Source organism: Panthera leo, chromosome B3 (assembly GCF_018350215.1).
Source record: "Panthera leo isolate Ple1 chromosome B3, P.leo_Ple1_pat1.1, whole genome shotgun sequence".
Classification (NCBI taxonomy): Eukaryota; Metazoa; Chordata; class Mammalia; order Carnivora; family Felidae; genus Panthera; species Panthera leo.
In genome coordinates this window covers 395,628-423,043 of record NC_056684.1, presented here as the reverse complement: position 1 = coordinate 423,043, position 27,416 = coordinate 395,628, and the positions used below count along the sequence as shown (strand labels likewise).

At 60.8% G+C, this 27,416-nt stretch overlaps 1 protein-coding gene across 2 annotated transcripts; it reads right to left on the bottom strand.

Moving 5' to 3' along the window:
* Positions 1 to 156: 156 nt before the first annotated feature.
* On the bottom strand, positions 157 to 26,327 carry ACSBG1 (acyl-CoA synthetase bubblegum family member 1). 2 transcript variants are annotated; one of them, XM_042940764.1, is made up of 16 exons: positions 26,120 to 26,327; positions 25,486 to 25,632; positions 22,991 to 23,089; positions 22,025 to 22,131; positions 14,964 to 15,184; positions 14,495 to 14,583; positions 14,186 to 14,306; positions 8,780 to 8,860; positions 8,547 to 8,696; positions 8,121 to 8,297; positions 7,334 to 7,515; positions 6,332 to 6,562; positions 5,644 to 5,861; positions 2,066 to 2,205; positions 1,307 to 1,553; positions 157 to 755 (listed from the first exon to the last, which is right to left on the bottom strand). In XM_042940764.1, the coding sequence occupies exons 2-16, from the start codon at positions 25,533 to 25,535 to the stop codon at positions 670 to 672; spliced, it is 2,199 nt and encodes a 732-aa protein (XP_042796698.1). In that variant the 5' UTR covers positions 25,536 to 25,632; positions 26,120 to 26,327; the 3' UTR covers positions 157 to 669. The 2 variants fall into 2 exon arrangements, with proteins under 2 accessions (XP_042796698.1, XP_042796696.1); XM_042940762.1 differs by lacking the exons at positions 25,486 to 25,632; positions 26,120 to 26,327 and having other exon boundaries at positions 22,991 to 23,382.
* Positions 26,328 to 27,416: the final 1,089 nt, after the last annotated feature.

Here is a 27,416-nt window from a genome sequence, read left to right as displayed (position 1 = left end):
CGCCAGAGGCCATTTCGGCTCCAGGCATTTGGGGTGAAGGGCTGGGATGGCGGTGACACTCCGGCACAAGCCGGTGCGTTCTCACAAAGCCCCCCCGGGGGCCGTCCTGCCCGATGGCCTCACGCCTGTGGCACGCTGTCCCCCGGGTTAAACACCCACGACTCTCGGGACTAGTCCCGCCCGCTCAACTGACAAGAAGAGTCAGGGGCTCGCCGGCACTTCTGTCGAGTAGTTTAATGTTCAGATTTCGCTCTCCGTACAATCACGTAGGCAGCCGCGGTTTTATCAAGCGTCCGATCAGTCGGCAGGTGCGAGTCACGGGACGGCCTGGTGCCTGAGCACCTGGGCCGCCCTCCCCCTGCGCGCGGCCTGCGCCCCGGCCCGGCTGCCGCAGCCCTTGAATCCTCCTGGCGCTCCGGCCGGGACCCATCCCCCGCCCTCCCGTCAGCTCTGGAGGGAGAGCCGAGCTCACGTGTCACCTGAACAAAAGGCAATGCTGAAAACGAAAAGTACCCACGCGCGAAGCTTCCTGGAATTGTCAGCTGCCGTCGGCAAAGCGTCACTGCCTCACCCTGACCTGGAGACCTCCCAGACCCAAGGGCGCCTGGAGCTCAGGATGTCCCCGGGAGGCCTGCCGTCTTCGGCAGAGACTGGGAGGATGTCCCCCTGTCACTTTTTCTGCTCCTGGTAAAAGGAATCGATGACGTCTTTGTACTTGTCCAGGACTGTGAACCGTCTCAGTTTCAACGTGGGACCTGAGAGAGCAAGTGGAAGGAGGGGTGAGGCCCGGGCTCGGAGAAATCTGGGAAGATGTGTCGTGGGGATCCGCGCCTCTGACGGCAGCTCAGCGGTACCGAGTGCTTGCACCCCGCCTCGGCCTTGATGGCTCAGAGGGCGCTTCCCGGGGGAAGCCGCTCCCACCCGCCCCGGGGCGGACACGCCAGCGTGCTACAGTGGAGAGCGGCCCCCGCGTCCAGCTGAGGCGGCACCAGAGGCCTGCTCTGGTCTGTGGGCTGTGCCGCAGGGGGGCTCCACCCCCGACTTCACAGGAGATGCCGGTGGTCTCGCCGCCCCCCCCCCCGGGAGCCAGCTGGCCCCAGCCCAGGCACCAGTAGGGCCTCGGTGTCAGTCCGGGGGTCCCATTGTGATTTCAGGGAAAACGGTCCCACGGTCGAAGCAGAGTTAAGGGTCGTGTTGGAACCGATCTGTGGGTTCGCCAGGCTCACCCTGCCAGCCCACACCCCTGGCCAGCTGTGTCCTCCTGCACGGCCCCCGGAGTAGTGGGGACAAATGAGGGAACCCCTACCCAGCTCTCCCCCTGCCACGGAGAAGTCCTTCTGGAGAATGGCCCACTTCTGGATGTGGTAGGGTTGGGCGGCTGCCTTCCTGTTGACTCTCTGAATCCCTTCTTCGATGGCCCGGTACACGGCCTCGTCCCTCCTCCCCACGATCTCAGACACGGTGGTGGCGCTGCTCCCCACCTGCCGGCAGAACTGCACGGCTTGCTCGGTCAGGTGGTCCGTTGGGTGACAGGCGTCTGGGTCCAGCGTGCACTGAAAAGCCAGAGGTCAGAGCCGGCGCGGGCCTCACCCCATGAGACGCGAGCCCCTCTTGAGGAGGGTTTGCTGGGGCCAAGGATGTGGCTCGCTGTGAGCTGTTCCCGAAAGATGGCTCAACGGTGGGTAGGATGCCACCCCGGCTGTGTGGGGCCCATGGTGCGTGGAGCCTGTGGCGGGATGACACCGGACGGCCCTTGGCCAGCACACCATGGTCTAAAGCAGGGACCCTCTCCCGTACGTCCGGCACCCTGGGCTCTGAGCATGAGAGCGGGGCAGCGCTGGGACAGAGGGACGGTCACAGCAGTACATTGTCAGTTGTGGGGGTTGGGGGCGGTGCGCAGGGCAGAGTGTGTTCCCACAAGCTACACCACCCCTTGTGCAGGTAGCCAACAGGTCGTCCCAGGATATAGTCACGAGACCCCACGCGCGTCCCAGCCGGGCCTGCCTTCTGCTGGGGCCGGACCCCCAGTCCGGCCGCCCCTCCCGAGCCAGACGCCCAGACGCACCTTCAAGGTGAGCAGCATGGACAGGAACTTCCTCTGGTCGCCGACGAGCATGGCGTTGCTGATGATGGGCAGCTCCATCTTCACGGCATCCTCGATGGGCACAGGGGTCACGTTCTCCCCTCCGGCTGTGATGATTATCTCTGGGGAGGCAGGGCCAGGCCCCGGGCACGGGCTTTAGTCCAGCACCCCCGCGGAACCAGGACCCAAGCCTGGGCCACGGCCCCTGGAAGCCACACCGGCCACTTGGGGAGGTGCAGCCGGTGGGGGGGGGCGGCGCACACCCTCGGAGGCACCTCTCACTCGCCTACCCCCTTCCCAAACGCCCTCCCGTCCCCAGCAGTCCAGAGCGCACCGCCTGCCCTCAAGGGCCGCTCAGCTCAGGAGGCCCCCCCACCTCGTCCACGCTGGCCCTCCCGTGTCTAAGCTGCTCTCGCAGCGTCCGCCCCTCGTCCTGCGGAGGGCCGTGCGCGAGCAGGTGCTGGCACTCAGTGCTCTGGTCTCTTCCCGCCAGGCCAGGTGGGAGTAAGCGGACGTTTACTGAGTACACCTGGACTGCTCTAGCTGGATTGCGCCCCCTGTTCTAGTTGGACAGAGGAATCAGTCACACTGTGTGCAGGCCCCATGTTGACGTCGGGCAGAGAAGAAGGAGACAGCCCTGGCTGCAGCGAGCTCACCGGGCCGTGGCACAGAGGACGGCCAGGGAGGAAGCCGTCAGACCGGGCGTGTCCAGGGCAGCGAGAGTGGGCGTCCCTCACCACCCCTGCCTTCCTGCGCTTTCCCTGACCACCCGCTCACCCCCACCTGTGTCTTACACCGTCAGTACCCGCTAGAAACCCTCAGCAAACGGCATGGAGACAAACACCCCCCAAGACACCACGCGAAACACATCCAGGATAAAATGTTGTAAGTGTCCCTCCCGAGATCAGGAACAACACAGGACGATCGCTGTCCCCGCGTCCATTCACCGCACGCGGCTCCAGTTGTCCTGCCGGCGCAGAGGCAAGACAGATAGAGGAATGGAACGACGGAACGAAACTGTCCTTATTTGAAGACGATCCGGCCGTGTCCCTGAAGGTTTGGAAGGAACACACAAGCCAGCAGAGTCACATGATTCGTCGAGGCCCCGCCACCCCAGGAGGGCGCGGAAGCAGCCTGTGCGCCCTCGGCAGGCAAGCAGAACGCAGATTTTATGTGATGCTATTTACGACAGCACCCAAGATAGAATACTCAGGGCATATCTAAGGAGAGGCGTGCAAATACCTGCACGCTGTGAACGTTGCCGACAGACCTCAGTGTAAGCACACCGAGGGCGGGGGGCACCTGGGGGGCTCAGTCGGTTAAGCGTCCTGACTTCGGTCACGATCTCATGGTTCATGGGTTCGAGCCCAGCGACGGGCTCTGTGCTGACGGCTCAGAGCCTGGAACCTGCTTCAGATTGTGTGTCTCCCTCTCTCTCTGCCCCTCCCCCACTCGTGCTGTCTCTTTCTCTCTCTCAAAAATAAGTAAACATTAAAAAAAAAATTTAAGGATGCCGAGGGATAGACGGGGTCCTTGTTTAAACTGGACCGCGTGACCCCGAATGACACCACAGGGGCTGCGGACACTTCCCCAGCTTCGTCGCCCGCCTTTGCTCGTGGTGGTTTGACCACTGGTTTGTTCTGTCTGTAATGTAGTAAAAGTTTGTTAGTCCCTTTTCACGGCTCCCACGTTTGGAGCCACAGACCTCCCGCCTTCTGACACGACACAGAATTTCTGTTTTTCTGTTTTTCTCCAGTAGTCACAGGGGCTCCGTTCTTTGCGCGTAAACGTTTTATCCTGTCTGTTGTGATCGTAGATGGACTAGTTTCTTCCGCAGTCCTTCTAAATCGCCGTGCAAACAGAAGCCATGGTTCCCGGTGGCGGTCTTGGCTTTCCGTGTGCGCGGTGCTGTCACCCTCCTTAGGGAGCTGGCTCTCCGTCCCGCGGCCGTGGCCGGCACCACGAACACTGCGGGACGTGGATAATGGGCATCCGGTCCTGCTCCTGGCTTCTGGCTTCGTTATGCTAAGCAAGTGGTCATCCATTTCTGGTTTTATCCCGTGCTTTTTTCCACGAATGAGGACATTAACGATTCTTGTGAAATACCTTTTCAACATGTGTGCAGATGATAAAACTTTTAAAGTTCTCTTAATACATATCCCTGCATTTCCATAACTTAGTTATGATGGGTTATTTTTTTAATGTGCTGGCAGACATTGTTTGCGACTATTTTATGCAGGATTTTAGCATATATGCTCATGAAAGTCATTGGTCCACAGTTTTCTTTTTAAATACAACCTTTTCAAGATTTTGGTATCAATGTTATACTCACCTCACCAAAAATTTGGAATTTTTCCTTCTTTTCTGTGCCCAAAAAACTGTTGAATTGTCATTGGGATTCCTTAGGACACCTGCTGGTCTCCGTGTTTTGTCTTTTGTGTATGTGTGTGGCAGGGGGGCGGGGAGGGGCCAGTCACTATTGTTTCCATGGGAACCGGTCTGTTTAAATTTACTATCTTTTCTGCAAGTAGTTACATTTTCCCACAAAATGATCTCATTCATGTTTTCAAACGTATTTGTCCAGTGTTGAGCGACTGGTACCACGTTTATGGATCGGAACTCAGTGTGGCGAAGAGATACGTTCTCACCACATCAGTCAGTAGATCCGATGGAACCAAACTCGAAATCTTGGAGGGCTTTTGGAGGCAGCAGGCCTGTTGGTAGCCAGCACCGTCTCACAGAGGAAGGCCACGGCCTCACGTGGACGTCTGGCCGTGTCACAAAGATACTCGGGGAGCTGGTGCGAGTCCAGGCGGGCAGACCAGCCCCCGACGGCGACGCCGTGGGACAGGCGGGCTTCTCGGCGGTGATGCTGGGCGCTGACCTCCAAACGCACTGCACCCTTCCCCCGCCATCACCGAGCTCAGCCCTAGAGGGCGCTGTCAGTCCACCCCTGCAGCAGGGAGCTCGCAGCCTGGGCGCCCAGACTCGGCCGAGAGCCCGCCCTCTACGGCCAGCAGAGCCCGGCCCGATGGCACCCCTGCCTTGGAGAGATCCACTCATGGAGCCGGTTTCCCCAGGAAACGGGTGGGGGTTCCTGCAGGGATGTGTTTGGGCATTACATCCCCTCGGGCCAAGTGGGCAAAGCACCTTTTCCGCGGAAGTCCCCAGCTCTCCTCCTTGGGAGGGCCCTGTTCGTCATGGGAAATTTGAGGTCTCGTGTTTTATTTTAAATTTTATATCCAATCTGTGTTCTCGGTATCATCCCCGTGTTTGTGTGTAAAGATACGTGATATTTACACCCCAGAATCTTCTGGAAAGACTTGCCTTGTTTCTTTAAGAAGTCTGAAACCCAGCTCCACCACTTACTAGCTGGGTGACCTTGGGCAAGTTCCTTAACCTCTCTGGGTGTCGTCATTGGGAAGTCGGGGTAAATAAAACGATGTCAGTCCAAGTGCAGGAACTTAACATGCGCTCCGTACTCGGGGTACAAACAGTACAGGCAGTACACCCCCCCCCCCCCCACGCCTGCAGCCACGAGGCCGGCCAGCAGAGCTCACCTTTGAGGCGTCCAGTGATGAAGAGGAAGCCGTCCTTGTCCAGCCGCCCGGTGTCGCCTGTGTGTAGCCAGCCTTCGGCGTCGATGGCCTCGCTCGTTTTGTCCTCCATGTTTAGGTAGCCCATGAAGATGGTGCGGCCCCACAGACAGATCTCCCCGACGCCCTCCGCGTCCTTGTTCACCAGCTTCACCAGGCAGCCTGGCACCACCTTGCCGGAGCTGGGGGCGGTCAGAGGGAGACGGCGCCTCAGGGCAGGGTCAGGCCTCACCTGGGAGCCCCCGGGTTCCCCAGCTCCTCATTCTTGGCCGACGGCCAGAAGGCGTCCCCTCCCAGGATTTGTGTATTGCAACAGGGGACTTAGAGCTGAGGGGGCGCCAATAAGAAGCTTTAAGGCGAATGAATGAATGAGCGAACGAACGAACGAACGGAGTCCCAATGCACAACTTCAAGCCCTGTGATGGGCCGGCAGGGAGGGGAGGTCTCGAGGCACAGCAGGTGACCCTCCATTCACCCCCTACTGGGGGGCTGGCCCCGTCCCCCAACCCCCCGCCCAGTGGAGCCCGGGCCATCAGCCTCGGGGGGACCCCCTCCCACACATCCCACCCTACTGGAGGGAGGGAAGTCCCTCCGTCAGAACCTGTCCAAGGTCCCCCGGGGTATCAGCACGGGCACACGGGCACGCGTGTACCTGCCGGGGCGGTGGTTGGAGAGGCTGGAAATGAAGTGGGGCCCTGAGGTCTCGCTGAGGCCGTAGCCGCCATACAAGTGGATGTTGAGGCCCAGGAAGAACTTCTCTGTCTCTGTGGTCAAGGGGGCTGCTCCGTAGAAGTTCCTCCGACATCTGGCAAAGCCCAGCGCCTGGCGGACCTTGGCCAGCACCAGGTAATCTGCCAGCCTGGCCTTGAAGGACTTCAGGTCACTGGTGGGGGAAGGAGAACGGTCCACAGGAAGAACCACACGCTCACATGAAAAAGTGAGCATTTGGTGGGCGCACGGTGGCCTGGCCACCTGTGAACGTGCACGCACACACAGGTGTGATACGTCCTGAGCCCGGAGGTCAGACGGGTCCAGCTATGTCCAGGTGCACACGCACGTACGCGCAGAGACTCGAAGCACGTGTGCGTGGACACACAAGCACAAACACGTCTGACCCCATCTGAAGCCCACGAATGAGTCGTTCATGCGTCTTCACGCTCCGTTGTCTGTGCAAATGAAGCTGTATTTGCACACATGTACATGTCTCATGAGACGCGATACCGTTTCGCAGACTCACTAGTAACGGAAACTGTTTCTAAATCGGCACAGGCCAGGTTTATGCCACTGACCCTCCCACAGCACCTGTGGGAATGTGATAAGTGGTCAGAGGCAGTGGGGTGACCTCCAAGTGGTCACCTGGAGGCTGGAAAAGCCCACGTCAGTGTGACCTCTTCCCCAGACACCTACTGAAGTCAGGAAACCCCTCTGGAGACCCAGGAGCCGCTCCAGGGAGGCGAATGCCACCCCAGACGGAACAAGTTGGGCCCCCCACTCAGAGCACAGAGATGCGGTGACGGAGGTCTCACGCCCAGCACCTGCCAGGGCCTCCGCACAGGGGTCCCCGGGATGAGCCCAGCCTGTCCCATCCACGGTCGCATGGCCCCGCCCTGCCCCCACCCGGCCTCCTGTCCCCTCGTCCCGGCCCGCATGGTACCTGCTGGGGCACGTCACGTTCTGCTCCAGGGCCACCGACATGGCCCACAGCAGCATCTTGCGCCGGATGAAGCCGGACCCAGCCCCCACCTCCTGGATGCGTTCCATTATCTTCTCCCACACCCGAGGCACCCCCAGGTGGGACGTGGGCTCCACCTCCCGCAGCGTGTTCGCCAGGCTCCCCTGTCCGCCGCCAGAGGGGGGGCCTGCGGTCAGTGCCAGAAGCCCCCACACCCGAGTCCGCGTGCACACCTCCGAGGCGTCCTGCACACAGGCCCCACACGGGCGCCCACATGTGGACACGTACATCTGCACACGACCCGCCTTGTGCGCTCATGCTGCCAACCCTCCTGGTCACGTGGCCAGAGGCCTCGAAGCTCCTGGGTCCCTCCCAGCCCTGGGGGCGGCTCTATCCCCCAGACGTGACCGTTGAACCCCCCGAAGCAATGGACCAGTGTAGGAGCCGACAGGGGACACCACTCAGGGCCAGCGAGCTGCGGGGGGCCGGGGGCAGCTCCTCATGGTTAACGGGAGTTTTCACCGCATGGGTGTAGTTTATGGGACTGAGAAGCAGGGCTGTGGCCTGTCCTCAATGGCGTGTGGACCCGCCCATCCACTCTGGCCCTCTCCTCTGTGTAACCTCGGCAGTCATTTCCTTCTTGTTGGCCGCGCGGGCCATGCTGATGGCCACCGAAAGAAATGTGACAGATGCTCACAAGCACGTGCGCTCGGGGCGGGGGTGGGGGGCGGGGGGCGGGGGGTACAGTGCACTGGCCGAGCAGACTGACCTGCAGGGCGTCAGGCTCGGCGAAGCAGATGTGCGCCCCGCACCGGATGCCCGCCCACAAGTCGTAGAATTGCGCGGCGATGTGGCTGAGGGGCAGGTAGCTGACCACCACCTCCTGCCGGACTTCCGCCGCCTGGATGCCGCCGGCCTGGCTGCAGTGCCGCGCTGTCCACGTGACCTGGAGGACGGGCAGACGGCCCCGGCAGGGTCCACAAGCCGGCCCTGGAAGACTCACCCCGGGGCTTCGGCTACTTCGGGGACATCTCTGCGGGGAGCTCCCAGGACAGGCCTCCCCTGCCCCCCTCCTCGCCTTTGCTGGGCTCGGCCGCAGACCCACGGGCTGTCCTATGTCTCCTGGGCCCCTGAGCTGAGGGGCCAGGGCAACGTCCACCAGCAGCCGCGCCCACCCATCTGGGCCCCGTCCTACGTTGTCCTGACTCAGCATCACGCCCTTGGGGCTCCCGGTGGTGCCCGAGGTATAGATCAGCACACAGCACTGGTTGGGCTGCTGGGCGCTGATGACGGCGTCCAGGGTCTCCTCCGGCAGCTCGTCCCCCAGCCCCATGACTTCGTGCATCTGCAGCCAGGCGGGGAGAGCGGGCACTCGGTCAGCTGGGCCGCTGGCCGGGCGCCCCCTGTCCCCAGGCCCTCCACCCATACCGTGTACACGCGGGCCATCTTCCTTGCAGGGGCCTCTCTGTATGTCACTACGGCCTTCAGATGTGGCAGGTTTTTCCAGATCTGTGTGGACGGGAAACATAATGGGGTCTCATTAAAGAAAGTTACCCGCTGACAAGAGCCCCGTCTCCAGGCACTGTGGTCGCTGCGGTCTGCCTGGCAGGCACTGTGGTCGCTGGGTCCCCTGGCTCTGACCTGTGACCCACTGGGACGCTGGCCACCCTTCGTGCATAGCCGTCCCCTCAGGAGGGAACCAAGCACCCCAGGGGCTGGCTGAACCAAGTATGGTTCATCCCACAACAGAGAGGGATAGGGAAGGAACAAAGGGGACAGAGACGAGGGGACAGAGGGGAGGGGACAGACTGGGGCAGGAACAGAGAGAGGGATGAGGAGGGACAGAGGGGACAGAGAGGGAGGGGACAGACTGGGGGACAGACGGGGGGTACAAAGTGGGGGACAGAGGGGATGGGAGGACAGAGAGAGGGACAGAGGGAGAACAGAACTTGGTCATCTTGCTGAGTGGAGGTTAACAGAGCCCAGAGTTCAGGAAGGCCATGGGACTGGACACCAGCGAGGAGACACTATGAAGAGAGAGAGTTCTAGAAATCTGTAGTCAGGGGCCCTGTCCTCCCGAGTCCTTGGCTGAGCCAGTGTGCACGGCAGAGAGTGAACCACCAGGGAGCTGGAGGACCACGGGAGGCCACAGGGGCCAGAACCATCCACGTGTCTGTCAGCAGGACACAGGGCCCCTGCCGTGCGGAGCGGAGACCTGGAAAGGTCAGATCTGAGTGCTGGAGCTCACCTAGCCTGAGGGTGAAGACCATATAAACCGGCCCAGAAGGGCCAAACACGAGTCTCAAAGTAAAGTTCAGAGAGAAAAAAGAATCCTGGAAAAACACGACCTAAGGGAGAATATCAAGACCCCTGACATACATGTAATTGGAGTCCCAGGAAATTTTTTTCTGAAAATTGAAAAGCAGCCTGAGAAGTTTCCACATTTTATTATAAACCCACCAGTTCAAGACTCACAACGAACCCCAAGCAGGATAAACAAAGGAAAACCACACCAAGATACAACGTAATCAAATGCTGATCACCAGCGATGAAGAAAAAATCTTAAAAGCAGCCAGAGAAGAAAGAGGAACCCTCGTGCACTGTTGGTGGGAATGCAAGTTGGTGCAGCCACTCTGGAAAACAGTGTGGAGGTTCCTCAAAAAACTAAAAATAGAACTACCCTATGACCCAGCAGTCGCACTACTAGGCATTTATCCACGGGATACAGGTGTGCTGTTTCGAAGGGACACATGCACACCCGTGTTTATAGCAGCACTATCGACAATAGCCAAAGTATGGAAAGAGCCCAGATGTCCATTGATGGATGAACGGATAAAGATGTGGTATATATATATATATATATACATATATATATATATATATATATATATACATATATAGGAGTATTACTCGGTGATCAAAAAGAATGAAATCGTGGGGCACCTGGTGGCTCAGTCATTTAAGCATCAAACTCTTGATCTCAGCTTAGGTCATGATCTCATGGTTAGTGAGTTCAAGCCCTGAGTCAGGCTCTGTGCTGACAGTGCAAAATCTGCTTGGGATTCCCTCTCTTTCTGCCCCTTCCCTGCTCACACACTCTCTCTCTCTCTCAAAATAAATAAATAAACTTAAAAAAAAAAAAAAGAATCAGGGCACCTGGTGGCTCAGTCATTTAAGCATCAAACTCTTGATCTCAGCTTAGGTCATGATCTCATGGTTAGTGAGTTCAAGCCCTGAGTCAGGCTCTGTGCTGACAGTGCAAAATCTGCTTGGGATTCCCTCTCTTTCTGCCCCTTCCCTGCTCACACACTCTCTCTCTCTCTCAAAATAAATAAATAAACTTAAAAAAAAAAAAAAGAATCAGGGCACCTGGTGGCTCAGTCATTTAAGCATCAAACTCTTGATCTCAGCTTAGGTCATGATCTCATGGTTAGTGAGTTCAAGCCCTGAGTCAGGCTCTGTGCTGACAGTGCAAAATCTGCTTGGGATTCCCTCTCTTTCTGCCCCTTCCCTGCTCACACACACTCTCTCTCTCGCTTTCAAAATAAATAAATAAACTTAAAAAAAAAAAAAAAAAGAATCGGGGCACCTGGGTGGCTCAGTCGGTTAAGCGTCCGACTTCAGCTCAGGTCATGATCTCACAGTCTGTGAGTTTGAGCCCAGCATCGGGCTCTGTGCTGACAGCTCAGAGCCTGGAGCCTGCTTTGGATTCTGTGTCTCCCTCTTTCTCTGCCCTTCCCCTGCTCATGCTCTGTCTCTATCTCAAAAATAAATAAAAATATTTTTAAAACAAAGAATGAAATCTTGCCATTTGCAACAACATGGATGGAGCTAGACAGTGTTATTCTAAGTAAAATAAATCAAGAAAGACAAATACCGTATGATTTCACTCATACGTGGAATTTAAGAAACCAAACAAGCAAAGGGAAATAAGAGAGGAGCAAACCAATGAACAGACTCTCAACTACAGAGAGCTCACTGACAGTTACTGAAGGGGCAGGGGTGGGGGACAGGGAAACGGGACGGGGAAGGAGGACACTTGTCCCGATGAGCACCGGGTGATGTAGGGAAGTGCAGAGTCATTATCTGTACACCTGAAACTACTATAACACTGAATGTTAGCTGTGCTGCAATTAAAATAAAAACAAGAAGCCAAAAAACATCAATAAATAGAAGCAGCCAAAGAATCAAGATACCCAAATATACGGAGAGGAACAAAGATATGAAATAATAGACTTCTCATCAGAAACTATGTAAAGTTAAAAACATTGGAATGGACTCTTTAAAAGGCTAAAAGAATAAAAGAAACCCTGTCATCACAGAATTTTAAACTACATGAAAATATCTTTTGAAAAAATGGAAATAAACATGTTTGCAGACAAAGAGAGGCTGAGAGAATGTGTTACCATCAGATCTGTGTTACAAGGAAAAAAATTTTTTTTAAGTACGCTTCATGCCCAGCATAGAGCCCAGAACAGGGCCTGAACTCACGACCCTGAGATCATGACCTGAGCTGAGATCAAGAGTCAGATGCTCACTGTCTGAGCCACCCAGGTGCCCAGAAGAAAACTCCTAAGGCAGGAGATGACACCAGATGCAAACATGTATCCACGTAAAGGAACGAGGACTGTAGGTGGCAAACGTGGGTAAATATGAAAGACATTTTTCCTTCTTTCAAAATGTCTGTGGGGCACCCGGCTGGCTCAGTCGGTTAAGCATCCGACTTCGGCTCAGGTCATGATCTCACAGCTCGTGGGTTTGAGCCCTGCGTCGGGCTCTGTGCTGACAGCTCGGAGCCTGGAGCCTGCTTCCTGCTTCAGATTCTGTGTCTCCCTCTCTCTGCCTCTCCCCTGCTTGCACTCTGTCTCCGTCTCTCAAAAATAAACAATTAAAAAAATTTTAATTGTGTTCAAAACAGTGTACTGTAGGGTTTATAACCTTATAGACGTACGTTGCAAACAGCGCCAGGGACAGGGGGGAGGAGGAAGTATGTTGTTGCAAGATTCCTGCATTACATGTGAAGCAATGTAGTCGTGTGATGGTAAGTAGTACGGCCTGACACTAGATGGCAGTATAGATCGTGTAATAAAGTGGACTGTGCGTAGTTAAAAAGGCAAAGGCAAACCCTAGCGTAATAGCAAAGAGGGGGAGCTAATTAGCCACTGGAGAGAAAACGGAATACCAAAAAACAAGATAAAGTAAAAATAAAAAACTCAATCCAAAAGAACTCCGGGAAGGGGAGAAAAGGGACAAAGCACAGGACACGTAGGAGCAGCAAACTGGTCGATTTAGTTTGTCCGGTGGGACAGAAAGGCAGGACCCAAGTCTGTGCAGTCTACAGGGGGACTTGGCTCTAAACCTAAGGACCCAATAGGTTCCAGGCAAAATAAAGCAGAAATACACGCCGTGCAAACACTAATCACAAGAATTCTGCGGTGACTCTCGCAGCGTAAGACAGAGTAGCTCTGGGACAAGAATGTTTCTCTTTAGGGATGTTTCTTAGCGACAAAGCGGTTACTGAATTGAGGGGACACACAACTCCATGCAGGTATATATATAACAGAACTGCAAAATCCCCGAAGCCAAAACTGATGGAACTGACAGCAGAAATGGACAAATCCACAATCACAACTGGGGGTTCAGCTCTCGGCCCTGGTCTTCGGTGGAACAGACAAAATCAACAAGGACACACACGATGAAGCCATCAGCCATGCCGACGTTAACGTCGCCGACGCGTGTCCTTTCAGACGTGCACAGAGAGCAGTCGCCGAGACACCGCGTCATCCTGCCCACCACACGTGTGTACAAACAGGGGCTTCCGGTGGCAAAGTGCCCCAGGCAGTGAGACACAGTTCTCTCTCTGGAGAAAAGTCCCAGCCGGTGAATTAGAAAACCGACATTCTGCCTCCACTCAGTGGTGACCATCAGTGGAGAAAGGCTGGTGGGGACCGTCACGGTGGAGGAGCGGTGCCCGCCCCCCACCCCCAGAAGTTGAGGGAGAGGAGGAGGGCAGATCAATCCGGATCTCGGGACACTGCCCGGGACCGTTGACCCGGCTTCTGCCGCAGGCTGACGGCAACAGCCCCCACGTGTGGTCCCGTGCCGCGCCCCCCACCCCACCCCCCCGCCTGGCAGGCGTGTTCAGGACAGCGTGCGGGGCCCCACGCCCCCGGGGTCAGACGCAGCAGGTCTGGGGTGGGGCCTCGGGGTTTGCATTTCAAGCAGGTTCCCAGGTAAGGACGCTGCCGGCCGGCCGGCCGGCCTGCGCTTTGTTCTGAATTAAAGACAGAGACATGGCCACACACGGCCTGTGGCCGGTTCGCGTCCCGATTCAAAGGCACCTATGTCAAAACGGCCCTGCGGTGGGTGGCTGATGAGACCACCGGGATCGTGTGAGAGACATTTCGTGTGCTCGTGGAGAATGCGTGCCTATTGAAATACTCAGGGGGGACATGAGTTCATGTCAGAGATTTGCTTCAAAAACTTCGGCTGAAGAGGCAGACTGGCACACTGCACGACGGAACACGACATGTGGGACCAGCACACGAGGGCCGGCCACACTCTTGCAGCCTGGTCTGCTCGCGGAAGCTTGCATGATGCAAATTTTACCTGGGGTGGCATTGCCTAACTCTGGGCCTCAGCGGCCCGACCAGGCGAGTGGGCGGGTACCCGTTGCCCTGTCTTGTTGTACGTGTACGTGTGTGACGTGGGGTTGCTGTGGAGGATGAGGGGGAGGGGTCCGGGAGGGAGGGATGGAAGAGCGCTTTGTAAGCCGGAGGTCTACGAGGACACCCGGCCCGGGGCCCCCAGGCCCAGTTCCGCACTCCCCCAGACCTTCAAGATCTTTTCCAGCTGCTTCTGTGTGTCGACCACGATGATGTTGGCGCGGGAGTCGTGGGCGATGTACTGACAGGCCTCCGGGGAGCTGGTGGTATAGATGCCGGTGACGATGCCCCTGCGGGAGACCCAGGAGGGGTCCTGTCTGAGCCAGTGCAGAGGCCCAGCCCCTGCCCTGGAGGGCCCAGACAGGCAGAGGAGGCCCCCGGGAGGAAGGGGAAGTTGGGGAAAGAGGAAACAACCCTCCTTCCACTCTCGGCCCACCCCCGACCCACCAGAGACCCTGCCCCACCCACAGCCACTCACCCTGCAAACACCGTGCCCACCGCCGAGAAGAACCACTCCGGGGAGTTGAAGCCAAGGATGGCCACGCTGTGGGCCCGCTCCAGGCCGAGCTCCAGGACCGAGGCAGACAGGCCCGGTCAGCCGGCTCAGAAGGGGGCCTCTCACGCCCGGCGGGGCCCCTTCCAGAGCGCAGGGACCAGCCTCCCAGGCACCCAGTCAGAGGGCACCCCGGGCCCTTCCCGCCCAGCACACCAGGCGGCCCCGCTCATCCGAACGCGAGCACAAATGAAAAGTTAAGTGCTGAGTGCCCGGCGGGTGACGAGGGCTCAGTAAAGGTAAAACCCTCAGAACGGGGCCCGGCCCACCGCACCCACCCAAAAAGTGTTGGAGGCTCCACAGTTATCATTTCTAAAGGCTTGTCAGGCGGGGGTCGGGGAGCAGGCCTCCGAGGGCCCAGCGCTGGAGGGCAGGTCTGGGGAGGGGCCCTCACCTTCAAGAAGCCCTTGGCGGTTCTCCGGGCCAGCAGGTAGTACTGGGAGTAAGAGATGTGCTCCCACACGCCCTGGCGCTTGAAGCCCAGGGCGCTGAGGTCCCCGTACTTGTCCAGGACCTCGTGGAACATCTGGTGCACGGTGTAGGGCGGCTGTGGGCAGGTGGGGTGGACACGCAGGTGGACGCGTCCGTCGGCCCGGGTGGTCCACAGCGGCTCCCCTGCAGGGGGAGACCGCGGCTGGGATCACGCCGGCCTGGGGTCGCCCCCTCCCGGGGCCCCGGGGCCTTCCTCGGGCCGGGACTTTGGTCCCGAAAGCGCGTTGGCTGCTGGCAGACAGGCGAGGGATTGGGGTGGGCGGGAGGCTGCCCGGAGGAGGAGGTCTGATGGCCCCGAAGCACGGACAAGGCTTAGGGATGCAGCAAGGAGGCGGAGGCCTCGGAGACACGGAGGCCCCTGTGTCTGCTCCCGCCGTCACGCCGGCTGGAACTTGTCCCAAGGCAGGGCTCCCTCAGATCCCGAGGTCCTGCCTCTGCCTCCTGAGAACGGGCCGGGGACAGACCGGCTGGACAGAAGGTCAAAGCAACAAGAATGGCAGCGCCCCGAGGGGCTGATCTGAGCCTCCTTCTGTTTCTTTGTTTCTGGTAAAGACCAGCATGGTGCCCGACCTCACCCCAGCCTCTGTGTCAGGGAGGAACAGGGGTGGTGGGGACTGGGGGGCACGGCCCCGCCGAAGGGGAGGCTGCCCTCGGCCTGGGAGCTGCCGTCTGGCGGCAATGGATACCGAGGCTCACCCGACGTCCGGGAGTTGTAAATGTCGGCTCGCACTTCTAGAAAACACTGTGTGGACCAGGTCACCCATCCTCGGTTCTGTGACCCCAGTAAGTCCCTGGTGGAGCACATCTCAGCCACCCCCGCCCCCCACACACACTCAGACGGCTCCCAGCTTTCACCCTCGTTCTAGGCTCCCCGCAGGAGAGAGTTCTAGAAGTGTTCACTGGATCAGAAGGGAAAAGCTTTTGGACTTTTGGGGGGGCATTTTAGAGCTCCTTCATCTAACTTCTGCTCTCCTGCGCCCGGCGCGGACCCCCCTCCCCGTCAGCGGCCTCACCTCACGGCACCTGCGCTCCCGCTCGAGGGAGGACAGACGGGAGGGAGGAGAGAAGGGCCCTCTGTCTCTGTGCGGGGGCGGGGCCCGGGGCTCCACCTCCAGCCCCTCTCCATACCCAGTCCTCACCCCCCGGAGTCACTCCCCTGTGGTCAGAGGTCCTGCTTCCCGAGCACCTGCCTCGTGCCCGGTGGGGGTGTGTGTCTTCTGTCACAACCTCTGTTCCGTCCCTGCAGACCCCATGAGAAGCAGGCCGGGGAACAGCTTCCGGCTGCTGGCAAAGCTGGGGTTCCGACCCACAGGCCCATGCTGACCCCAGCTCCTTTGGGAAAGGACTGTCCTGCCTCCTGCCCAAGTCCTAGAAGCCTCAGGAGCCGTGATCCTGGACAGCTGTCACCTTAGGCCACTGCCTCTTCCCATGTTCTGGGGCTCCCGGAGTGACCTTTCTGAACCCAGATCTGACCTGTTCGAGGGCCTCCCATGACTCCCCTTGACCACAGGGTTGTGTCCACACTGTGGCCTCTAGGAAGGCCCTCCCCAAAGGGCTCCTGGCCCCTGTGACCTCGGCCCGCCCCCTTCCTCACAGCCAGCCTGAGCGGCGCTCGGCCCCCCTGCCCCCGCCACGCTGCTGGGCCCCCACCCCACCACGCACGGGGGCTTCCCGTCCTGCAGGCCTGGGAGGCCCTGCCCTGTTCAGGATCCTTCTGGTGCAGCTGCCACGGCTCGGGGCCTCAGCCTCTGGTGCCGGCTGCCCAGAAGGAAGACAGAGCATCTCCGAGCCTGGGGTGTCTCACGCTCCCCTCTGTCCCCTCACCTCCACGTGCTCCCACCGCTCAGCCTTATCTCTGTCCAAATAGAAGTCTCTGGACCTTGAGTCAGAAGCCCCGTTCTCAGCAAGGTGGACGGAGCACTCGGAAGGACGCACGCGCCCACAAGCCTGAGCCGTGGACCCCAGCCGTGTCCCCCGACCGCAGGACCGGGCACAGAGCCCAGGCCCTGAACCAGGCCCGCGAGGCCACTGCGCCACGCACGGAGGCCGCTGTCTGGGGCAGGCGCGCTGACCTACAGGGTGACGGAGGCCACGGCGGGCGGGGAGCGGAGCCCCTGGCCACCTCCTGGGCTCTTTCCTTCCCTGCCTGTCCTCATGACCACCTGCTGGGACTGAAGCCGCCGGACCCACCGCCAGCCTGCTGACCTGGGTCTCTCCCAAAGTGGAAAGCGTGAAGCAGCAGAGATGTCCCCAGGCACCCAGACGACACTCACTGCCGGCCAGGGTGCTGTGCAGGGTGGGAGCGTGAGCTGGCGCAACCTTCCTGGGGGCAAGCGGGTGACACGCGTCACGGGCTCCAAGACGGAGTCACCTTTGAGCCAGAAATCACGCTTCCAGGACGCGCCCGTGGGAACCAAGCAGAGATACAGAGACAGCACTGTGGTCACCCATGTCCAACAGGGGCTGGGGACCCACCAGGGTGCGGCCACGCCCTGGGCTCTCGGTGGCCATTAAAACGAAGTGTTTAAGGACGTTGAACGACCAGGAAGCGTCCACAGGAGGACATCGGGTGGACAGTGCGCGTCACAAGTGCAGGCATGTGCGTGAGCGTCACAAAGCTCCCACGCTCGGCCTCAGGAACCTCTCCCTTCCTCCCCTAGACTCCGCACCCCTGCAAGCGCCCCCTGGTGGGAACACGTGTGCCACCCATCAGGGATGCCGACAGACAGAACTTTAGCTGGGGGCTAGAGGGCCAGTCGCAAATTCCCACACAGCACGTCAGAGTGAGAAGGCTTGAGTCCCGGAGAGGCAGGGGTAGCCAAGGTCACAGCAGGGTAGGGGCAGAAGTGGGACAAGACCTCAGTCCGTCCTGGGGGCTGCCTTGCACCCAGAGCGGGTCAGTGAACGGGTGTAGGCCTGGGAGGGCCACAGTCCGTTCCCTTGGGGACGCTGTTGGGGGAAGAGAAAGTGGTGGCCGAGTCCCCTGACCCTCTGCCACGGGGTGGGCCGCCCAGAACCAAGCAGCAGGGAGGGACACAAGCCGTGTGGTCCCCAGGCTGATGGCAGAGACATACGAAGTCAGGGTGACCTGCCAGTCCTTTATTCTTTTCATTTTTTTCTTCTCCACCCCAGCGTGTGGCCCGAACTCACGACTCTGAGATCGAGAGTCACATGCTCTACCGACCGAGCTGTCCACACCCCACCTTGAAGTTCACAGGGACACAGATCTGCCAGACCCAACCAAGCTCACTGCTACAGTAACAGCCAAGGGCACGGCCAGGACCCAATCACGGTCCCTGTCACCCAGGAAGGCACCCTAGATCCCGACTGGACCCAGCTCCAAAAGGCAACCAGCCATTCAAGTGACAGAGAACCCAGCCAGCAAACAATACAGCCCACGGCCCAGAGCACGAGGCAGAGGATGACCGCTGAGTGCTGCGGGTGGGCTTTCCCAGGGCCCGCCTGCCCTTCTCCCTCCTCCTCCCCCTCCTCCACCCCCGTCCTCCACCCCCCTCCCTTCTCCTTCCACCTCCTTTTCCTCCCTCTTCCACATCCTCCTCCCCCCTCCTCCCTCCACCTCCTCCTCCTCCCTCCTCCCCCCCCCTCCTCCTCCCCTCTCCTCGTCCTCTCCCTCCTCCTCCTGTCTCTCTCCCTCAGCCCAGGTCACGGCCTGACCTTATCAATCACCCATTATTCAGGGGGTGGCTGGGCAGGCAGGGAGCTATTTTCCTTGGGGCTCTGGAATAACAGCGTCTGAATAGCAGAGGAAATCACTCTCAGTTGTCTGGGGAGGAGAACTCAGAGAGGAGAGGCCCCAGGGATATTTTCTGTGGGAAGTGGCCTGTTGTACAGATGGAGGGGTACGCTGGCCCTAGGAGAAAGGTGGTTCTCGGCCAGGGACAGATCTCTCTCCAAGAATGCTCCTTCTGACTGGACCCTGGTGTCCCTGCCACAGAGGCCAGTCACGGACTAGAGCCGGCACACTCCCACTCCACACGGGCCCTTGGAAACCGCCCACCCCATGCCAGGCACTCTAGGGGAAGTATAAGAGAAAGAGAAGGATGTGACTCCAGATAAGGACAAGGCCGGCCTGGGACAGAACGGTTTGTCTAGCCCTTGTACGGAACCCACTAGAATGGAGTGTTGGCTCCACGGTGTCTGAGGTTTCTCAGTGGTTCAGGGGAGACACCCGTTCCACCTGGGAGCCAGCCTTCTTGCCCGAGGGCCAGGGGCTGTGGACTTGTGGCCACTAAGCGGAGAAACCCTGGGCTCCCTGGGCCTCCATTTCCCCATCTGAATTGCAACCTGGATCTGCAGGGCGGGGGCTGGGGCGGGCTGACATGGGCTCTGGGGACACGGCGGTGGACGTGCTCCGGAAACGCACAGGGGACCCTGAGCTGGTCTCCATCGGCTGGAGAGAAGAGAGGTCTGGGCCCGGGGTGGGAGCAGCTCAGCCCGGAGCCCTAGGGCACGGGTGCCCCCAACCTGTTTTGTGGTTGAGGAGGCTGGGGTTCCCACTGTTCCCGCTTCTCAGGTGAGGATCTACCTGCTCGAGTGTCCTCTGTTCTCTGGGAAGCCTTCCCTCCCATCCCCTCCCCACCCCCACCCCACCCCCACCCCAGGCTCAGCTGAGCTGTCTTCTGCCTCCCACTGTCCCCAGCCTCAGGCTGTGGGCTCCCCAGGTCAAGGGTGGTATCTGTCTCCTTGCAGCCAAAGAGAAGCCATGACCTTGAGCATCTGGGGAGGGCAAGACTGAGAGACTGAGCGGTGCCCTTTGTACCCCCTGACCCACCGGGGACTTCACGGGGCTAGAAACCCCCAGCACCAGAGCTCCCCAGTGGGTGTGGGGGGTTCCTAGGAAGCACGGGTATGGGGAAGAAGCCCCGTCCCCAGCGGCTGCTCTCCCCTGCCCTCCTCCCCTTCCCTGGGGTCTTGGCCTTGCCCTGCTCCAGCTGGGGGTTTGTGCTCAGCTAGAAAGAACTAGAAAGCAATGTGTCTCCAGGCCCTGGCACAAGGCTGCCTTTGTGTAGGGGTCAGATTCTGGCAGCTCTGTGGCCCTATTCAGGGGCTCCCGCCCCCCCGCCCCCCACCCCCACCACCAGCTCAGAGCCTAGCCTGGACAGGGGCTTGGGGACCTTCAAGCTTCTGGGAACTCAAGGAGACTCAGGTGGACGCTCGCTCCTGAAGGAAGATGCCCAGGGGGGCTGCTAGCCCAGCAGTTAGCTGGAGGGGAGGCAGGGCCTGGAGGGGACCGTACTGTCACCAAGGCCCAAAGAGGCAGCGTGGCCAGTTGAGAGTTCTACTTCTTACTAGCTGTGTGACTCTGAGAAACTCATGGGGCCTCTCTGAGATGGTTTCCTCCATCAAATGGGAATGCGAAAGTGCCTGCCCTAGGGCTGTTTTGAAGATGAGGTGAAGAGTGCCAGCAGCACAAAGCCCGGCCCAGGGGACAAGTCCGACAGAAGCCCGCCCTCTTCTCAGGGCTCAATCCCGGTGGTGGTAGCCTCCAAGCCCCGCCCCTTAGTCTCCCACGCAGCCAGCGCCTTCCCCCGCCTTGCAGAGAGAAGCACGGGCTCCCGCCCCCTTCCCGGGGAGTTGAGAGCCGGGCTCCTCAAGTCGCCTGGGAGTCTGGAGAGAAGCCCCCCCCTGCCCCGCCCCACCCCGCCCCTGGCAGCAGGCTGGCACCTGGCCGGGCGCGTCCCCGCAGCTGCTCCCCAGAGACACGGGGGCTGCACAGGGGAGGCTGGGCCGAGCACGAGCCGCACGCCGGGCCCGTGGGGGCTCAGGAGGCCTGCCCGGCAGTGCCCTGGGCAGTGCAGGGTCCCGTGGGGCGGCTCCTCCCGGTGCCCGCTGACAGAAACGGTGCCAGGAGACCCCTCCGGCCGGCGACGCTCGGCCTGGGAGAGGAGCGGCTTGTCTGATGGCAGCAGGCGCCCCACGGCGGGAGGCGACCGGCATTTGCTCCGCAGGAAGCCAGGCGGCCCGGGGCGCCCAAGGAAGCCGCCCTCCTTACGCCTCTTTGCGTCTCTCCCAAGGGGCATGGCGACCTCCGCCTTGACCCTGCCTCTGTCCTCCCACCAGGCCCGTCCCCCGCCCAGGAAAGCCAGGCCAGAGGAAATCTGGGGGAGGGGGCCCCGGGCCTCCCCTTCCACCTCTTGTCTGGTTCCGCCCTCACCCGCCAGGGGCCCAGACACCACCTCACACACTACCGTTTGCTCCCCGAAACCCACGCCTCGGCTGACGACGGGGGGGACGCCAGGTTGGCCCGGACTGAAGATCATCCTACAGAGATACGCCCGCCACAAAGGCTTCCACCAAAGCCCCGGGCCGGGGGTTGGGGTGCTCTGGGGGCCGGGGCTGCTCTGAGGAGCCCGGGGGACTCAAGCCCGGGAAGACCCGCCCCTCCGCGGGCCGCTCTTTGCCCCCCAGAGGTGACACCGGACAGGGACAAAACGACAACAGTGGACCACCCCACGGACAGCGCAGAACTCAGGAGACGGCGACCCTCCGTGCCAGGCACTCGCCGTGTCCGTGTTCGTTCAGCTTGTGCTTTGCCACAGCGTTGTCACGAGCCATTAAAAAAACGAGCACGCCCTGTGTTACTACCGTTTGGATGACTCTTCGGGGTAAATGGTAACTCTGCCTCCCTCAAAGTGCAATTATCTGAGGGTCAAGGTCTTTAAAAGGGCCCATGACTCTCCAAGCCTCCGCACGGACTCTGCGGGCTGCCACCCACCGGCCTCGCCGCAGGCGACAGGGGCTCCACCGGGGGGTCCCGGCGGCCCGGCAGCCCGGCCCCAGGGGAGGCCCCGCCGCCTCCCGCCACGGCCCTCCCGACCACCCCTTGCCTTCCCTCGCGCTCGGCCCCGACGCGGCCCCGAGGAAAGGGTGTGCTGGGCCCCCCCCCCCCCCCCCGGCTCGCCTCTGCCTCTGCCCGCAGCCCACAGCCTCCCGGCCGCTCACCTGAGCAATCCAGCTGGGCACCCCTCGCCTTCTCCGGGGACGGGGACGAGAGCGGGAGAGCATGGCCGAGGGACTCTTTGGAGAGCGCCTGCCCATCACTCGGAGAGCTGGAGGGGAGGGGAGAAACGACGTGAGACCCTCGGGGCCTGGCCCGGCTCTCCGGTGCCGGCCCCACACCCACATCGGCACCTGGGGGTGCCGCCGGCCTCTCTCCGCCTCGCGGGCTGCTCTGCGTCCCCGTGGGGGTCAGGGAACAGGACCTCAGTAGCTGTAGGGCCACCCTCAGCCCACCCAGCCTGTCCCACAGGCTCCGAGGGCTGCTGCACACTCCTCTGTTGTGTGGCTCTCTCTGGACTCGGTGTCCCCGTCCGGACAGGACTCCGAGCACGACTCCAGCGGGGGCCCCCCTCCTCACCCCACACCCACCAGGCCTCGGGCATTGAAAACGGTCACGCTTAGAAGCTCAGAGCAGAGCTGAGGACGGTGCCAGGGCTCCCACGGGCCTCTCCTCCCAGGAGGGCGTGTCGGGTGCCCTATGCCTTCCCCAGTGGAGAGGACAGGCATGGGCTAGAGAGCTCCGGCCCACATCCTCCTCGCTTCCCAGGCATGGTGGCCCTGGACAATGATCTCCCTTCCAGCCAGAGAGCCCAAGGGGTTATAGGGCCTCGTGGTCAGCCTATTGATCCACAGCAGCATTCTTCCTCAGGGTTCAACCGGCCAGACCTCAACCGCCTGGGTGATGAGCAGACGGAGGTCAGTGCACACCTCAGCCAGGCAGGAATGTAACCCCACACAACTCCAGGGACACATTTCACAGTCATCGGCTATGCAAACAGTGCCTACTGGAGTTGTGCAGCCTGCAGCCTGCACAACTGGTCACGGCAGCCCTGAGGACGGGACCCTGGCTCCCGTCAGGGTGGGGCTAGTCCCACCCCCACCCAGTTCCCAGGCTGTCGGGCCAGTTACCTGTTTGTCACACTCGGTCTTACTTCTTGCTGGTACTGCAGGTTCAAACTAAGTTTGCGAACACACCCAGGCCCACCTGGAGGCAGTCTGCTTAAGAACCTGATAGGTTTTAAATCGAAAGACATCAGGAGGTTGTGAAGGGAGGGGCGTAGGGACAAGGGGGCTGAGTGGGGGCTGAGCTGGTCCCCTTCTTGTGTGTGAGCAAGGTGGCCTGTCCCAGGGAAGCCACCGGAGGGGTGAAAGGATACAATTTCTGGGGTGGGGCTTCCGCACCAGGTGGAGGGTTCTGAGCTTGGAGCTCGTCCAGCCGACTGTGGGTCATCGGTCACCACCATTACGTTGGGGTCGCAGAGGGGCCCCTCCACATTATACTGACACAAACAGCCCTGAGCTCTGGGCGCAGACACGAATGAGGTCCCCCACCGGGAGCCCCAACGCGGGTGCCACAAACTTGGTGCAATGTCCATGCTGTCCCGGCCACGTCCCGGAGACGAGCGAGTCTTCCAGAGGGTTGGCCTTTGACAGCACCCGCTGGGCAGCTCACCCTCGGACGGGCCAGGGCCGCCACTGGCTGTGATCGCTCGCCATCCGAGCCACCTCCTCACAGACAAGTCTGGAAACCCTCGCCATCAAAAGGCACAGACGTTTCCCCCGCTAATGAAATCTGTATAAACTGGTTCTGGATTTAAAACAGCGAAACCCAGACTACAGGAAAAGACGGCCGCCTAAGGAAGCCGGGAGCCAAACATACTCATCATGACTAGAGCCTTCTGTTTGCTGGGGACCTTGGCCAGTCTCTCGTGACTCAGATGTGCTGACGTCCACTCCCCCATCCTGCTCTGTCCTTCCCTCGGTGACAGGGTGGAGTGGGTCCCCTGCCTCTGCCTGCCGTGACAGGGACACCTTGCTCACGGCCCATGCGGCGCAAGAGGTTCCCACTCAACCCCTAAGCCCTGTGCCCGAAGGATACCGGATGCCTAATTAAGAGAAGGCCAAATTCCAATTTTCCAAGTGAGGAAAGCACGCTCTTCCCCTCACCAGAGCCCTTGAGATCCCATCTCTTTCCGGGGATGTCACCCTCGCCCACCGACTGAACCCGACCTTCCTATAACGTTCCTGCTCACTCGGGGCCATAACTAGTAACTGGTGTCCTGTCCACTCAACACGCCCGGGAAGGGAACCACGCCCTGTCACGCTGGGGTCTGCGCCCTCCCGTGTGGCCACAGCCCCCATATCAGCGTTGGGGACGCCGCTGCTGTATCATCGCTCACCCCCGCCTGCGTTCCTGTGGGGGCAGCCGCTCACCTGGGGCACCCTGGGGCGCATCGTGGTGAAGCCGGACCACCCAGCCTGCTGTCCCCAGACTGTAAGCCAGAGGCACAGCTTCCAGAGTGGGATCTGTCATCCTCAAAGGAGGGCACGTGACATGCGAAGCGTCCCCACAGCTCTGACCCCTCACACGCACCTGGGCCCTTCTGACTCCTGCGCTCTGGACAGCGTGGCACCGGGATCCACTCAGGGACCCTCAAGTGAGGTGGGGCCACCGTGATTAGCGCCCCGGCCCGACGTAGGTGCTTAGCACAGTGTTCCCGGCCTTCTGGAACACCACACTCCTCCTGCCCTCACACACCCCATAAGCACCTAGCCCTCTTCTTACACAGAAACCAAATGTCTTTAGCACCTGCCCAGTGGCTCTGGGAGCAAGGAAGCCCTCGAAGGGCGCGTGGCGTGCCTACACTGTGCGCGGTGGGGGCTGGGCCGGGGCCTGGGGGAGCCTGCACTCCCTCTCCCGACCATCTCTGGTCAGGTGGTCTCTCCCTTCTCTGCCTGTCTTGCCAGAGGCGCTGATGGGAGAGCCCACTGAGCCTCATTCAGCAACTCCTCCAGGGAGCCCTCAGGGATTATCTGCAACACTCTCACTCTCACAGCCTTTGAACACTCAGGTTTAGGCTCTGAAGGCCACACATGGCTTGGTAAGCTCTGTGGGCCGTGTGTCCTTGGGCCCTGGGCCACACTGAGGTGCAGAGCGGGAGTCAGCAGACACACAAGCCCATGGGCTTTCCCATGGGAGCCCCTCCTGGACGGGGGTGCATCGCCTGGCTATTGCTGTGGTCTTTCTTCCCTTTCAGCGTTTAGCAGCCAGGTCACTGTCCTGTACACAACAGGGGCTCAATAAATGCCTTCTTGGACAATATAGCATTGAGGTTCGTCAGAACTGGCCTGCCTGGGTTCAGCTCGCTTCACTAGCTGGGTGACTGTGGGCAAGGCACTGCACCTCTCTGAGCCCCGGCGCTCCGCGCCAACCCTGTGGCGTCATGAGCACATGTGAGCCCGGCAAAGTGCATGTGCACGTCTGCTCTCCTCCTACTTCCGGGGCCGTCACGGATCTTTCTGGGAGTAAGGAGGAGACAATGCTTCGGTACGACTGGGAGGGTGATTAACTGCAGTGACGGGGGGTCCGGCGCCGGTGGAGGAGGCGGGGCCTGCTTCCTTACACGGTCCTCAGGACGGAGCCGGCAGACCTGAGCAGGAGCATCTCTGGCATGGTCCCCGCGGGGCCGCGGCCTCTAGCTCACCCAGGACGGCGCCGGGACCGCAGGGAACTCATCAGCCCGGGGGAGGCCCCGCTCCACCAGACCGCCCTGCAACAGAGACACAGCGTGTGTCACGGCCGAGGCCGCTCGGGCCCCAGGCAGGGCTCACCCTCTCCAGGCCTGGCACCGGTCTCTAATCTGCTGCCTCCTGAGCCCACAGGGCCACTAGCTTGAGAAACGGACCCACCGGAGGCCTCCGTCTCTGCTCCCGGGCGGGCTCGCTCACTAGGATGAGGCAAGAGACCGGGCCCCCTGGCCTCCTGCTACGCAGAGTCCTCACCGCCCTTGGCAGTCCTCCCCAACCCTGTTCCCGACGTCCCTCTGCCCAGGGCGCTCAGAGAGCCCAGCTCCCGGACACCCAGGGCGTCCAAACATTTCCCCAACCCTGAGAGGCCCAGGCTGGGAGCTGAGCCAGATCACCTCCAGGTGCCCCGCTCTGTGTCGCACGGTCGGTCGCAGCCTGCCCCGGTAGCGGCTTCCTCACCGGCTCCCGGACCCCGCCACAGTGGCCCTCGCCCCTGGTGGCCCGTCTCACCTCGAAGATCAGTCCCGGCAGCTCTCTAGGGACCCGGCTTCCAGGCAGAGGACCGCGCCGAGGACTCTGGGCCGCGTGGGCCCAGCGGGCCTTCCCCCTCTATGTTGGCTGGTCCGGAGCGTGTGCCCGCGCCGTCGGCCAAGCCAGCCGTCGTCGAGAGCTGGGAGCCCGCGCTGCTCCCGGTAATGAGGCAGCCCAGGCTGGGCGTGCTTGCGGGGACCCGCCCCGGACCGCCTGAGGCACCGGGGAAGGCGTGGCCGACACCTCTGACCCACCTGGCTCCGGCCCAGCGGCCCACCTGCAGGCCTTACATAAGCAGGTGGGAAGGCCCGGAGGGGTCTGCGGGGGCGGGCGGGCGGCCGGCCTGTTGGCAGCGGTCCTCGGCAGGGCGACACCGCTCTGCCACTGGGCCCTGCACCTGGGCCGGCCTGGGCCCCGCGGCTGCCGGAAGCGTAACTTTTCGTCCTGTTTTGTTTTGCCTTTTTAACCGTTCCGGAATGCACGACCGTGCCCAGGCTCTGTGTGCGTCGGCTCCCGGCGCCCTGCCCGCAGCCCCGTGCCGGGGACTTGGGGACAGGCTCCACGGCCCGAGGAGGCACCTACACAGGCCCCTGCACAGGCCCAGGGGCCTGGTGTCCGTGCGCAGACGGAGGCAGAGCCGGACGGACGCCACGCCTCCCGGACCCCGCGCTGGAACCAGGACGCCACTGCACCGCGTGCACCCCATCTGCGCACCGGGAAGCCCCGCCCCCTGCCCCAGGATGACCTCGCGCCTGCGCCTTGCCCTCCGGTGCTCCTCCAGGGCTTGTCTCGGTCCAGGGACTTGAACATGAACCTTCTAACACCAGGGCCCCTGCTCCTTGGAGTTTCCGCCCCCCCCCCCAGGCACCCCTGCAGGCCCGGGGTCCCTCACCCCTACGGCAGACAGCCCTACTGGGTGTTAAGGGGAAATTTTAAATCCTGTGAAGGCCCAGGAGCAGGGCACAGCGGCCGCGACGGGGCTGGGCCGTTCCAAGGCCCTGAACCCAGTCGGAGGGCAGAAGACCCGCAGACCACTCCGCGGAGGGGGTGGGTCGGTGCTCACTTCAAGAAAATTCTGCCCGTCACCAAATCCCAACTCTTCGAGTTCTCTGTTCCTTGCAATACGTGACCAGAGCCACCCGCGGATGCCCGGCAGCTTGGGTCCGCGGTACTAGCCCCCAGCCTCCCACGGCTTCTCCCCGTCCTCCGCCCTGGGGTCCCCAGTGGACTTTGGAAACCTGTGCTCTGACCCAACCCCTGAGGACATGTCTCTGTC